This window comes from Vipera ursinii (genome assembly GCF_947247035.1).
Source record: "Vipera ursinii genome assembly, chromosome: 3".
In the NCBI taxonomy this organism is placed as follows: domain Eukaryota; kingdom Metazoa; phylum Chordata; class Lepidosauria; order Squamata; family Viperidae; genus Vipera; species Vipera ursinii.
Genome location: NC_139516.1, coordinates 207,769,826 through 207,783,719, shown reverse-complemented (window position 1 = coordinate 207,783,719; position 13,894 = coordinate 207,769,826). Strand labels below are relative to the sequence as shown.

Below are 13,894 nucleotides of genomic sequence, written 5' to 3'. Positions count from 1 at the left end.
GGAAAAACACTGGTGCAAACAATCTGGGAAGGGGCTCCGGTGGCCCAGGAACAATGCCCAGGCTCCTTTGATTAACAAATTTCAGCAGAGGTTTGGATGGTTGGAACGACAACATCAGCAGCCGAAAAGAATTTTATCCAGCCTCGTGCTTAGTGAAGCTGAAACGAGAAGCCGAAATCAGCCGCTTCAGATTTCTTTTCTCTTTTTTTTTCCTGAAGGGAAAAGGAATTTATTTGCCTGGTTTAAACAGCCCAGGCCAAAAGATTGCGCTTTCATCATTACCGAATTGGCTTCCAACGGAGCAGCATTTTCCCAAGACTGTTCCATGGAATTTGAAAGGAGGCAGGAACTTCATCCTCCAGTGTATTTTCCTGTTGACAGGTAGTCCTCGGCTTACACGTTTTCGTTTAGCGGCCATGGAAAGTTACAACGGCACTGAAAAAAGTGACGTGTGACCGTTGTTCACACTTGCGCCCCTTTGCCGCATCCCCACAGTCACACAATCAAAATTCAGAGAAACCTGGCAACTGGCTTGTGTTTACAACGTTCGCAGTGTTCCAGGGGCTCACGTGATCCCCTTAACAACAGTGTTACTCACTTCTTAACTGAAACAGGGGTGACATGATAGCAGTATTTCAGTATTTGGGGGGCTGCCACAAAAAAGGAGGGGTGTGTGTGTGTGTGTCAACCTCTTCTCCAAAGCCTCACTGAACAACAGAAATGTTGGGCTCAATTGTAGTCATAAGTCGAGGACTCATTGGCTCGCCATGATGTCCCGTGGCCTCCACCATGGGCGCTCTGACTTCTCGCGCAAGGGAGAAAACTCTTGTTTTGTTTGGTCTGACTCTTCCTTGATTGTACTCGTCACTCAGCAGGGCAGGCCCGTCTCCGCAGTGAGCTTAACGAAAAGCAACGCAACTTCTTAAATGCTTGCTCAGCTCCAGGAAGAGTTACTCACTAAAACCAATCCCAGATCATACGGCGCATTCGCCGTTGATCTACTGCATATAAACCAAGAGCTGCTCGACCCAGATCGAATCCCGTAACGGACAGCTAATGCAATCTGTGTCATGCCGCCGTCGGAGCCTGAATTGGCTGAGGAAGATGAACTGGAACTGGAGCCGACGGAGATCGAGGGGGGAGGCGTCATTGGCTTTGGAGGAATATGGGGAAGAGCAGGCCGAGGCAGGCCAGGGCCTTTCAGGATTGGGAGGGCTTGAAGGCAGGGAGGAACGGGACAGGATGAGACAACTCTGGTGTTGAGCAAGGGCCAGCCCCTCCTGAATCTCGAGCACGGAGAGTAGAGAGAAGGAGGGAACAACGCAGGCAGGTCCCGACTACTCGGGAGGAGAGCATCCTGCCTCACTCCACAAGGCACACCTTGGGATTGAGATTTAAGGAGACGCTGTGGGGAGGGGCATTTGTCGGGAACAAATGCTGAATTATCGGAGGTTTGTGTGCCGTTGCCGACGTTGGAAACAACTCCCTTGATCTCCTGTTCTGTGTTGTGATCTCTACTTGTAAACCCTGAAACTCTGACCGTTGGACTGGCTGACAACCTTGATTTGGCGCTCCAAACCTCCCATTGAATTTTGGCACCCCTTCTGAAACTACTCAGGCAAGCTTGCAGTTCCACAGACTCGTCAGATTTGGATGTAGGTTCCTTTCTTTGTTATCTACTTGGCCTTGAGTAAATTGCTGTTCCAATCTAAAAAAAAAATCCGAAAACTACGTGCAGCCAGAGGCTGCTGAAGGTGTGCGTGTGTCTCGTTACTTGTTCTGGGACTTGCCGGGAATGTGGGAGCATTTGGGGAACATTTGGAGCAATAAAGGGGCGGTTTGAAATGCCAGCTGACAGCGTGGCCTCTGTGCCATGCCCTGGGTCGTCACACTCTGCTTTTATGCGCCGTCTGTGTTAGCAAGCCAAATACACGACGCCCGGACTTTACTCCCTAGCAAATGAGAATGTTAAATGAGCTCCACTGAGTGCCGTGAACCATTTCTGCGTTAGCGAGGGAGCGAAACCGAAAACCATTTCTTGGTTCAGATGAGCGGCTCTCTAAGGGTACTTTGCCCGTAATTGGCTGCCTCCCTGAGCCTCTGCAAACAGGGCTGATCGTTTGACAGAACAAGCTGTCTTTACCGGTTTATTGGGGCCAGCTTATGTTTTGCGTTCAGGAAATAATTAGTCTCTGTAAGCATACAAACCCTAAATCAATCGTAGACTAATTGGCTGGGGGAGAGGTGAAATCAATTTCTCCAATCTGAAGTTTCTGTCTTATGACCTTTAAAGTTTTAATTGGATGTGATATCGGAGGCTTCCCACGGATACATAGAGATGAGGTGTGGCACACCGCCGCGTTAAAAGGGAAGGTGAGTAAATTTAGCCTTCATTGGACTGTCCCATTGCAGTTACAAAGTAAGGCTTGGAGACCAGTCAAATGTCTAAATTCTATATCTAATAGTGGTGCTGAGCCTTCTTAGAGGGAGGAAAAAACGAGCACGGTCAAGTTTAATGTTAATGAAAAAGATGAAAATGTTGAGACTTTGGAAAGAGTTCAGAGAAGAGCGACAAAAATGATTAGGGGGCCTAGAAGCTAAAACATACAAAGAATGATGGCAGGAATTGGGTATACCTAGCCTAGTGAAAAGAAGGACGAGAGGTGACATGACAGCTGTCTTCCAATATCTCAGGGGCTGCCCCAAAGAAGAGGGAGTCAAGCTATTCTCCAAAGCCCCTGAAGGCAGGACAAGAAGCAACGGATGGAAACCAATCAAAGAGAGAAGCAACCTGGAACTAAGGAGAAACTTCCTGACAGTGAGAACAATTAATCAGTGGAAAGACTTGCCTCCAGACGTTGTGGGTGCTCCATCACTGGGGGCTTTTAAGAAGAGACTGGACAGCCATTTGTCTGAAATAGTAGAGTCTCCTGTGAGAGCAAGGGTTTGGACTAGATGACCTCCAAGGTCCCTTCCAGATCTGTTATTATGTTATTCTATAATCCCAGATCCATTAATCAGTGGATTAGCTTTCTTTCAGAAGTTGTAGGTGCTTTTAAGAAGAGACTGGACAGTCATTTGTCTGAAATGGTATAGGGTCTCCTGCTAGCTCAGGGGTTGGACTAGAAGACCTCCAAGGTCCCTTTCAGCTCTATTCAGATTGATTGATTGATTGAGCTAATCAAGGAGAAAAGTAACCTGGAATTAAGGAGGAACTTCCTGACAATGAGAACAATTAACCAGTGAACGACTTGCCTCCAGAAATTGTGGATGCTCTCTCACTGGAGGTTTTTAAGAAGAAACTGGACAGCCATTTGCCTGGAATGGTATAGGGAGCTGATCCTGAATCTTTGGACTGAAAAGATTGGAGAAATTGAAGGCTTTTTCTGAGCACTAACCCAGCCATTCTAGGAGATGACCAGGCTGAGCCCGAGGGAGGGGTCAAACACGTCATAAGTCACGAGTCCCTGTGCGCCCACAAGAGATCTAAATCCACCCCACCTTGAATGACTGTCTTATCTCCCGTGCATTTCCCTTGACTGTTAGTTGGCCGGATTCTTGTAGAGATCTTAAGCTTGCAATCAGTCTTTAGTCCCAGATGAACTGTCTGAATTTTCTGATTTCCCCGGCGTTTGACATCCATCTTTTTTCACGTGTTCTGTCCGTAAGCCTGTTATCCTGGCAGCCTCCATATTTTCCTTGGCACTGAGCTCAGTGTGTGATTGCTAATTGCCTTGCCTTGATTTGCCCAGAGAACTGGAAAATTTAGTTTGCCAGATATGTCTCAGCAGAGAAGCCCGAGATGTGTTAAACACGTGCACAAATGAAAAGCTTCCTTTGCAGTCTTCATTCGTAAAGCTTGTCTATTCATCTGGCCCTCTGTTGTTTAGTTCTGGAAAAAATGTAAGACTGACATGAATAGGAAAGTTTTTTTTTTTGCCCCACTGCAATGAGATCTTTGGGGTGATTTTTCATGCACGGTGCAGGCGAGTGGGAGGGGGTTGTGACAGTGACAAAGTATTGGGTTTGACTAAAATGGTTTACACAGACCTAAAAATAACAGAGAGGAGAGGCTGAAGCAAGAATGTGATGAAAGGAATGGAAAGAGTTGACCTGGTTGATTTGAGGCTTGTTATTGCTAAATTAATCTACCAAAAATGATTGATTCTGATCTTTTCCCTGCTCTGTCAGTTGATGAGGTTCTGAAGGTGTTAGGTAAAGGTAAAGGTAAAAGTTCCCCCGCACATGCGTGCTAGTCGTTTCCGACTCTAGGGGTCGGTGCTCATCTCCGTTTCAAAGCCGAAGAGCCAACGCTTGTCCGAGGACGTCTCCGTGGTCATGTGGCCGGCATGACTAGACGCCAAAGGTGCACGGAACGCTGTTACCTTCCCACCGTAGTGGTCCCTATTTTTCCACTTGCATTTTTACGTGCTTTCGAACTCCTAGGTTGGCAGAAGCTGGGACGAGTAACAGCCGCTCACTCTGTTACGCGGCACTCGGGATTCGACCCGCCAAACTGCCAACCTTCTGATTGACAAGCTCAGCGTCCTAACCCACTGAGCCACCGCGTCCCTCTGAAGGTGTTAAGGATGCCTAAACTCTTTTGTGTCATTCAGGAAAAAACGGGGGGGGGGGGGGGGAAATACGGGTATTTTAAAATATTATTCCCGCTGGCAACACCTGTACCTATTTTTTACTGATGAATACTATTTTGAATTATCTGCAGTTGCTATCTAATCAAGATTAAAATGAACATCTGCCATTATTATCAATTGCATTTCTGTCTGGCTGTGTATGTGTTGTGATTTGTTGGTCAGTTTGTTTAGATTCCTGCAGATTCTTCACCTGTTAAACGATACCAATTAAACAATATCAAAAGAGAAAAAATACATTAGGATTGCCTGGGTGAACTCAAGATGTTTTCCGTTAAGAAGAATTAGTAAAAGATTGTGGTTTCACATTTAAAACCCTAACCTCAATGAAGTCTAACTTCATACTAGTAAAATTGTAAACTGAAAGTGTAAACTGGTTGTCAAATGCCAAAAGGTTGTCATTTTAGAGAAAACGCTACTTATGGATGTTTTACTATTACCAGGATTTCAAGTCTTAATAAAAATAATAATAATAATAATAATAATAATAATAATAATAATAATAATAATAAAACGTTCTTTTCTGAGTAACAGATTTTTACCTCAGCTGAATGAGTCTGTGACGATTTGCTGCAGCTGACTCGCCGCGGCCTACTTGCCACGGCCGACTCGCTCAGGACTACTTGCAGTGACCAACCCACCACGGGACAATTTAACACGAGATTAGTTCCTTTTCTTCTTCATCAGCGTGTTGCAAAAGCTGGTAGTCACAGGAATGATTTCCTTTGATGCCAGAGATAAAATAATTTTGATGGAAGCTTGGTCAACAAAAATAAAAGGAATTGTGTGACTCCCGTGGTGAGTTGGCCGCAGTGAGTTGTCCCATTCTGCAACTGAATGATCTGCTGGACTGATTAGGACATTGTACGGGTGGTCCTCAGTTTTCAACTCGGTTTGTTTAATGACTATTCAAAGTTACAACAGCGCTAGAAAAAATGGCTCAGGATCAGTTATCCGGCTTATGACCATTGCAGTCACGTGATCAAACGTTGGGTGCTGTGTCACTGGCTCTAGGATTGTCATTTGCGACCTTCTTAGAGAGCTTCTGATGAACAAAGTCAATGGGGGAAGCCCAACTTGCTTAATGACCGCCTGGTTTACTTAACAACCTGCGATTCACTTAACAACCATGGCAAAAAAGGTCCTAAAATGTAGCCCTTAACAACTGTCTTGCCTAGCAGCAGAAAATGGGGGCTCAATTGTGGTCGTATGTTGAAGACTGTCCTTGACTTACAATAACAATCGAGCCTAAAATTTCAGTTGCAAAGTGAAACATTTGTCAAGTGAATTCTGCTCCATTTTATGACCTCTCTTGCTGCCCTTAAGTGATTCACCGCAGCTGTTAGCAAGATGGCTGTTAAGTGAATCTGGCTTTCCCTTTCAATTTCCCTGTCCGAAGGTTGCAAAAGGGGGATCTCGTGACACACACACCCCGGGACACTGCGACCGTCATAAATAGGAGCCAATTGGCAAGCGTCTGAATTTTGGTCATGCGACCGTGGAGATGTTGCAACGGTCGTAAGTGTAAACAATGGTCCTAAGTCAGTTTTTTTCAGTGCCGTTGTAACATTGGTCACTAAATGAACTCTTGTAAGTTGGGGACGACCTGTACCGCGGTATTCATTTTCATTTGCAACCTGCTTCCTCCTGGTTTGCAAAAGACATTCAAGTTAGGATTTCGCCTTCTCGAAGCGAAAGGCATTCATCCCGTCTTTTGCTTTTTGCACTGCAGACGTGCTGGTGGAAGGGAAACCCTGCGACTCGGATATTGTGGCGGATTGCACCGTCGGGGACCCAGTGAAGTTGGAAGTGAAGCTGACCAACTGGAGCAAACGCAGCGTGGGGCCCTTCTCCCTCACTGTGATCCCCTACCAAGACTACCAAAACGGCGTCCAGAACTACGATCTCCAAGACGGCATCACGTTCGTTGGATCCAACACCTTTTACATCGATACGGTAAGTCCACGCTTGGTCGTGTTTGTTTTGTCTCCGAGTTAAAAAGTTAAAGACAGGAACGTTAGTGGCGTTCCGTGCTTTTTTATTCGACACCAGACATGTCAAACTCGCGTCGTCACGTGACGTCGCGTGACGTCACGGAGCTTTTTCCCCATTGCCGGCAATGGGGGTGGGCGCGGTTTCGTTGCGACGCATCCGGCCCGTGGGCTGGCAGTTTGACACCCCTGTTCAACACTTTCTTTTTTGAAAGTAATTTGGAATCCCTCACCTGTCGGTTGTTTAAAAAAAAAATTGGATTTGTTTGCTTGCTTACAATTTTTCAGTTTGTGCTCCACTTTGTATAACGCCAGAATGTTTTACACCGCCGATAAAAGCACAAAGTATGAAATGAAACAAAATCAGTACCCCGTGTAGAAGATAATAGGGTCAATGTTCTTTGACGTAGGTAAAATGGCTTCCAGTTATTCTTCTACCAATTTGGTAAATTAATTGGGCCCCCTCCTTGACAAGCATGAGGAACTATATTGTTGTCCTTTGGAGAATGGAGGCTACAATGCACACAGCCCAGGGGTCCCTTTAAAATGGTGTGAAATTTGCAACAACGGGGGTCCTAGGCGCCCTCCGAAGTTGGTTATTTTCTTGCAGACGTTTCATTACCAAACTAGGCGACATCATCAGTGCGCTGTGGGGTCGTTGATGCTCTCTGAGTTGGATAACGAAATGTCTGCAAGATTACACCGAGGACCCCACAGCTACAAATATTCTTTTCTATCCGTTTGCAACAAAGAGGCTAATATTTTGACCACCACTGACCAGCAGTAATTCACCAGAGACCTATCTTTGGAGTCTCTTCCAGCCACAGTCTGGAGAAAATCAGGACCTAACCCAGGAACATGGAACCCCCTTTTTAATGCAAGGATGTGGCTCATATATTTTGCACTGTCTGAATCTGCTCAAATTCTCCCATCCTTTTTCTTTCAGGTTCAGCCGACAGAAAATTCTGTCTGTGTCGGTGCTCTTCTCTTTCTCTGCACGGGTGACTTTTACTTGAACATCAAGTTCCATGAAGACAACTCAGACAAGGAGTTTCCCCCTTCGTGGCTGTGCCTGCCCAGCGTTCACATCCGAGCCGTGCACTCTGTGATCCAGACCAAGTTGTAAATGTCAAGTGTGTAATCGAATGTAGCGTTAACCCACTTGCTTAGCAAGGCTGTCCCTGGGTTCTACCTCTCTCCCTTGCTTTCTACTCCAGGTTTTCTACATGCCTTAAAGAGGCATGTTTAAGTTACTATCTGCAAGTAGCTAACTGTACGGGGACAATCGCTTTTGCTCCTTTAAGAAGAGGCAATGTTATATGATGAGGAACTCAACGTTCTTCATTCACGAGGGTTTTCGGGACGATCTCTTTTTTTTAGAAATATGTTCCAGTTTTTAAGAGATAACACTGAACTGTATCCCCTGATGTCTGGGGAAAAAAAAATAATCCTCAAATTAATTGCATCAATGCTTGTCTACTTGGGTGACGTCTACAAAGTTATAACATAAGTCATGACCTGCACCTCTAAATTCTCCTCCTCCTCTGTTCGCTTGAACTTTCTGTATTCTTTCAAACTTTTAAAAATCTCCTAAATTCTTTAAACTGTACAGGAGATGCACATCTTCTTCTTCTTTTTTTTTTTTTTTTTTGGTCCTTCGCTGGCCAAGTTGGTTCAATTCTTAGGATTGGATTTAAGTACAGCTTTCAAAATCTCTTTAACTTTTTTTTCTTTTTGAAAAGTAGTCCAGATTTAAGACAGTTGTGGCAAAATATAATTGGGTAGGTCCAGCGAGATGTCAAATCTCCATTTTTGGCTTGGCCACTTTTGAACCTCTTGAGTGTGCAGCCTTGGAACACGTACTACTCAAGAGACCGTTTTTTTGACTTTTCAGCTGTGTTTCAGAAGCATTTGGCACAGATAAGGCTTTGTTAGTTGAATGAAATGAAACTCAGTATAATTTTTTTTAAAAAACAACAACAATGAGTATATGACAAGAGAAGCTGACTCAACGGTCTGGACTACGTGCTGCTTCCTAGGAGGAAGACCAGACAGACCTTAAAATTTGTGTATTCCTTCTCCTTTTATCTGCTTCTTCACTAGACAGCCAAGCAAATCCACTGAACTAGTTTTGATTTAGGCAAAGACTTTTGCCTGCCGGGAGTGCACAGATGGAAATGGAAGGAGTGGCTTGCCAAGGAAACGAATTTCAAATAATTCCAGCCCACTCCAGCTCCTTTAGCTGCTATCAATTAACTTGGCTATGAATTGTCATTTGCAAAATCTTTCATGGGTTCCTGGTTTTCCCCACGGAGCCGTAGAGGAGTGATTATAATGCATTTTGAGGACAGTTCACACCAACCAAGAACACAAATTGTTCTTCATTTCTTTCAAAAACTGTTTCTATCAAAGGCAAACCACAAAAGGCATCCGTTCCGAATCTTTCATTCTTCCCTGTTTCTTTGGCTGAAGACATCATTTTTATTTTATTTTTTTTATTTTATTTTGTGCAAAAAAAAAAATCAACATCGTATTTCAACAGCACGGGCTAATGGGATTGTAAGCTAAATTTGCACCAGGCTTGGAAGGATGTTGATTTAGGCCTGAACTGTTTTTTGTCTTTTAATGTACTGATGTTAGTCAGTGGCAACAGAGGGAAAAGATCCAGATTAAAGGCTACCAGTCAATCTCACAAACGATGCTTACCTAAGGGATATCCTTCTCCCGGCCTTCTTTGCTTAGTGCAAATTTGCTTCATATCATCCAATATTAAATAGCTGTCTTGGGAATGCACAGAGCAGAAATCCTGATTCTGCATTTTCCTTGGCAAAGAGGATATTACATTATGCATCTTTCTTCCCCTATTTTCCTATTTTCACTTGGCTGGCACGCAGGCCTCTCTTTGCGGAGGATCGGGGTTCATAAAGGCCAAATCCATTGGAAAATGGCCCATTTAAAATCTTCCGGGAAATGGAGCATTTGCTTCAATCTATAATCTCTGTATTTCGGTTGGATTGTAGGTAGGCTTTATTTTTTAATAAGAGAAATCAACCTGCATTCCATTTCCACAAGGGGTGTGTGTGTGTGTTGGAAAATCTGCATGTCATGTTATCTCTTCTCTCACCCTATACTTCAGTTGTAGTGATTATCTGATAGCGGAGACATTAAACTCACTTTTATAAAATCACTGGGTTTTTCTTCTGCCCAGGTCTTTAAAAAAAACCGGGCTTACCCTTCAGCAGAGCATTACCAAAAGACTTAAAATCCTTGTAGTTAGTTTGTTCAACAAGTTACCTGCGGTGGCTACCTGTACTGTTTGCCTTGGATGGGCAGCCTGCGTTCTCACTAGTGCGAAACAATCAAGAAATCACGGCCAGGTCCAACCACCGATAGCACGATACCATTTCCAAATAAGCAAATATTTCCGCAATTGTCTTCCTTGCTCCTTCATTGGTGAGCTCTCATCTTCCACCTCGCTTCAGATGCCGCTTGTCAATAAGATCTTAAATAATAAATATCGCTCCACGCAGAGTGACCTTCAGGGCGGTGGTTCTGCTCTAGGAACATAGCCTCTCCGTCTCCTCTTGCTCCCTTGAATGATGACCTGGTTTGGCATTTTCCCACCGCACAAATCCGGAGAAGAGACGCAGGGTTGGTCCTAATAGTTTGAGCATCCTGGAAACAATGCATTTCTACTTAGAGGTAAATTTCCTCACATCGTCAAAATTATTTCACTGAGGTGCGTTTGTGGCACATTCACACGGAAGTAGCTTCCACAGAAAGTTGTAAGCCCACCTTCTCTTTTATTTCCTTACCTTTTATGCATTAAAGTCTTTAATATATTAGAATTCCACTGGAGTTTCCTTGCATGGGGTGGCCTCAAAAGATAGCATCTCGGAGTATGTATGTGTAAGTTATTCTCTTTAATGTCTCCTCTCCCAGAAAACAGGGTTGATTTCATTATCTCCTAATGTGGTATGTAATGGGTCAGCTTTTGCTTGTAAATCTGATGTGACACCATTAAATGAGTTAAGCCCTTCCTTGTTTTAAAATCTGTTACAAACTCAGGACAGAATTCGGCCTGTTCTGGGTGTGCTCGTGGCAAATTGAAACCATAAATTATTGGAACTTGTCAAATAAACAGCTTTCCAGGCCTTTTTTTTTAATCCAACTGCTGGACTGACTTTTATTTTTGTTGGGATTTTTATCATTTCCAATTACATGTTCCCTTAGCAGCAGATAACAGTCTGGAAAAAAGCAAGGAAGCCTTTCAGATTTTTTCCTCAATCCGGTAATATCGACTATTTGTTTTGTAAAAAATACAAGTTTTCTCGAAATAAAATGTGAGTCAAGGAATCCTCCCTAGAGGACACATCTACGGCTGTGCTCTGGCATCTTGAATTTAAAATTGGGTCAGAGGCACGATCAAGCACGGATCCATTGGGAGATTTTTCTGATTTTTTGTTATTTTTCTTAGGTCTTCTGAAATTAAGGAATGGGTATAACTATTGGCTGTCGCCAAGGATTCACCGTTGCCAATTGCACAGTCTCTGAGAGTCTAATTTTGTCTCTTGGACATCAGTCCTCCGAGCTTCTCTCTTTGTCGTAGAAATTCCTGAGACACTTGAAAAGTTAGTGCAACATATGATGGTCGAGATGCACAGTCCCAGAATGGAAAGTTCTAGGCTAGTGATTAGTTATTTCCTAGGCACTACTGTATTTCCCCAAAAATAAGACCCGGTCTTATTTATTTTATTTTATTTTCCTCCAAAAGAGGCACTGGGTCTTATTTTTTTGGGAGGGGGGGGTCTTTTCCACTCATCTCCGGCACCGACAGCCCCGCCCAGCTGTCCCACTTTTTCTGCGGTGCCCCCCAGCCTGCACTGTGCTGTCAGAGGCCTTTCCGGAAGTCCTCTGCAGCTGAGAACCGAGCTATGGATTAAATCCATAGCTCGGTTCTCGGCTGCAGAGGTCTTCCAGAAAGGCCTCTGACCGGAAAATACAGGCCGGGAGATGCCACAGAAGAAGAGGGCCAGCCAGGAGAGGCTGGCTGCAATGGTAAATGGGTCCGAGGCGCGTGAGGCAGCTCCACCCTCCCCACCCCAGCCCTAGCTTAATTTTTAGGTGTGCACCTTGCTCCAAAACTAGGGCTTATTGGGATGCAGTATTGGGATGCTGTCTTGGGAGCCCCTTAGGCTGCAAGGAGACCCAATCCGTCACTCCTAAAGGAAATCAACCCTGACTGTTCTTCAGAACGACACATACTGAAACTGAAGCTCAAATACTTCGGTCGCCAAATGAGAAGAGAGGAGCCTGAGGTCGGGAAAGAGGGAAGGCAAAAGGAGAAGCGGATGGCAGAAGATGAGATGGTTAGGTGGTGTCATCAATGCAATGAACGTGACTTTAGGCAAATTCCGGGAGACAGTGGAGGTTGGAAGCGTGTGGGGGGGCTGTCGTATGGTCCACGAGGTTCTGAAGATCTGGACACAACTTAGCGACTGAACAACAACGAGCACTATTCCAGGTCCTGAAGGTAGCCTTGATTTGCATGTGTTGGGCTCTTCTAGTCGAGTCCTGTCCAACTCCCTCAAAATGCCCCTCCCTGCCAGAAACTCAGCGTTGAGATATGTGGGAGGGGCCTTCTTTTGGGGGGTTCCCAGCCTATGGATCCACCTCCTAAGATACTTTTTTTTCTTCCTGTGCTGACCCTTACCCACACTGCCTAGTTCAGGGGTAGGCAACCTTGGCTCTTTTATGACTGGTGGACTTCAACTCCCAGAATTCCTGAGCCAGTGTGTCTCAGCTTGGAAACCTCTCCCTTTCCCCTCAGCGTGGCTGGCTCAGGAATTCTGGGAGTTGAAGTCCAGGAGTCATAAAAGAGCCAAGGTTGCCTACCCCTGGCCTAGTTCTTAGGACAATGTTATAAAAGCACCTCTTGCCAAGCACCCAGAGTTTGATAATATGACTGAGGGGGATTGTAAGTGTGGGAAGTGCCCAGAAGTGATTTTTTTTTCAGTGCCATTGTAAGAGCCTTGGTGGAGCAGTGGGCTAATGCCTCCTTAAGTAACACCAGCTGCCTGCAATTAGTGCAGGTTCGCATCCCACCAGGCTCAAGGTTGACTCAGCCTTCCATCCTTCCGAGGTAGGTAAAATGAGGACCCAGATTGTTGGGGGCAATTAAGCTGACTTTGTAATAATGCCGCTTGGGGTGTGTGTGAAAGCCCTAATAAGCAGGCATATACATAGAATGAAGGCTAGTGCTAAGCTTGTAAGCCGCCCTGAGTCTTCGGAGAAGGGCGGGATATAAATGGAATTAAAATAAAATAAATAAAAAATAAATAAAACTTCAAATGGTCCTGAAATGAAAGGTTGTAAGCCAAGGACTCCTGTATGAGTTTTTTCAAGTCCCAGAACTCCAGGAATTGAAGTCCACACAACCTTAAAGTCGCCAAGGTTAAGAAATGCTGCTTTAACCCAACTAGCCACAGATGGATTGGACTAACCCAGGGGTAGGCAACTTTGGCTCTTTTGTGGCTTGTGGACTTCAATACCCAGAATTCCTGAACCAGCCATGCTGACTCAGGAATTCTGGGAGTTGAAGTCCACAAGCCATAAAAGAGCCAAGGTTCCCTACCCCTGGCCTAAACCAAGAAACTCCACCAAATAGGATGGTGCAAAAACAGGAGTGGATTATAGCACTTAGTAATAGCACTTAGACTTATATACCCCTTCACAGTGCTTTACAGCCTTCTCTAAGCGGTTTCCAGAGTCAGCATCTTGCCCCCAACAGTCTGGGTCTTCATTTTATCGACCTCAGAAGGATGGAAGGTTGAGTCAATCTTGAGCCGGTCAGGATCGAACTGCTGAATGGCAGGCAGGCAGCAGAAGTAGCCTGCAGTACTGCATTCTAACCACTGCGCCACTGGTATTCGGTGAAATCAGGGTGATTCCCCATGCGCTCCTTCATGTTCCGTCCACCAAGCACAGCATCTGTCCTAGCCCAACCTGGGTTCCATTGTCAACCAAAGAAGTGTCGGTAGTCCTCAACAACCACAATTTGGCCCAACGTTTCTGTTGCTACAGTAGTGGCCAAAATTGTGGAAACCTTTTGGGAAAAGTGTACTGTACAGTAGAAATGCCACCTTTGGTTAAGTTTCCATCAATTTTTCTTCTAGTATCTTTATAACTGTAGCCTCGTTCACTTGATAATACTATTTTACGTCGCTTTCTGGGCGACCAGTCAACTTTTTG

At 44.8% G+C, this 13,894-nt stretch overlaps 1 protein-coding gene across 1 annotated transcript in view; it reads left to right on the top strand.

The window, feature by feature from the left end:
• Positions 1–9,002, top strand: part of TRAPPC9 (trafficking protein particle complex subunit 9) — a 333,658-nt gene extending 324,656 nt beyond the window's left edge. The window contains exons 21-22 of the mRNA XM_083358203.1: positions 6,385–6,608; positions 7,590–9,002. Of these exons, the coding sequence (XP_083214329.1) occupies positions 6,385–6,608; positions 7,590–7,769 (404 nt within the window). The 3' untranslated portion in view covers positions 7,770–9,002. The remainder of the gene's footprint in view (positions 1–6,384; positions 6,609–7,589) is intronic.
• Positions 9,003–13,894: the final 4,892 nt, after the last annotated feature.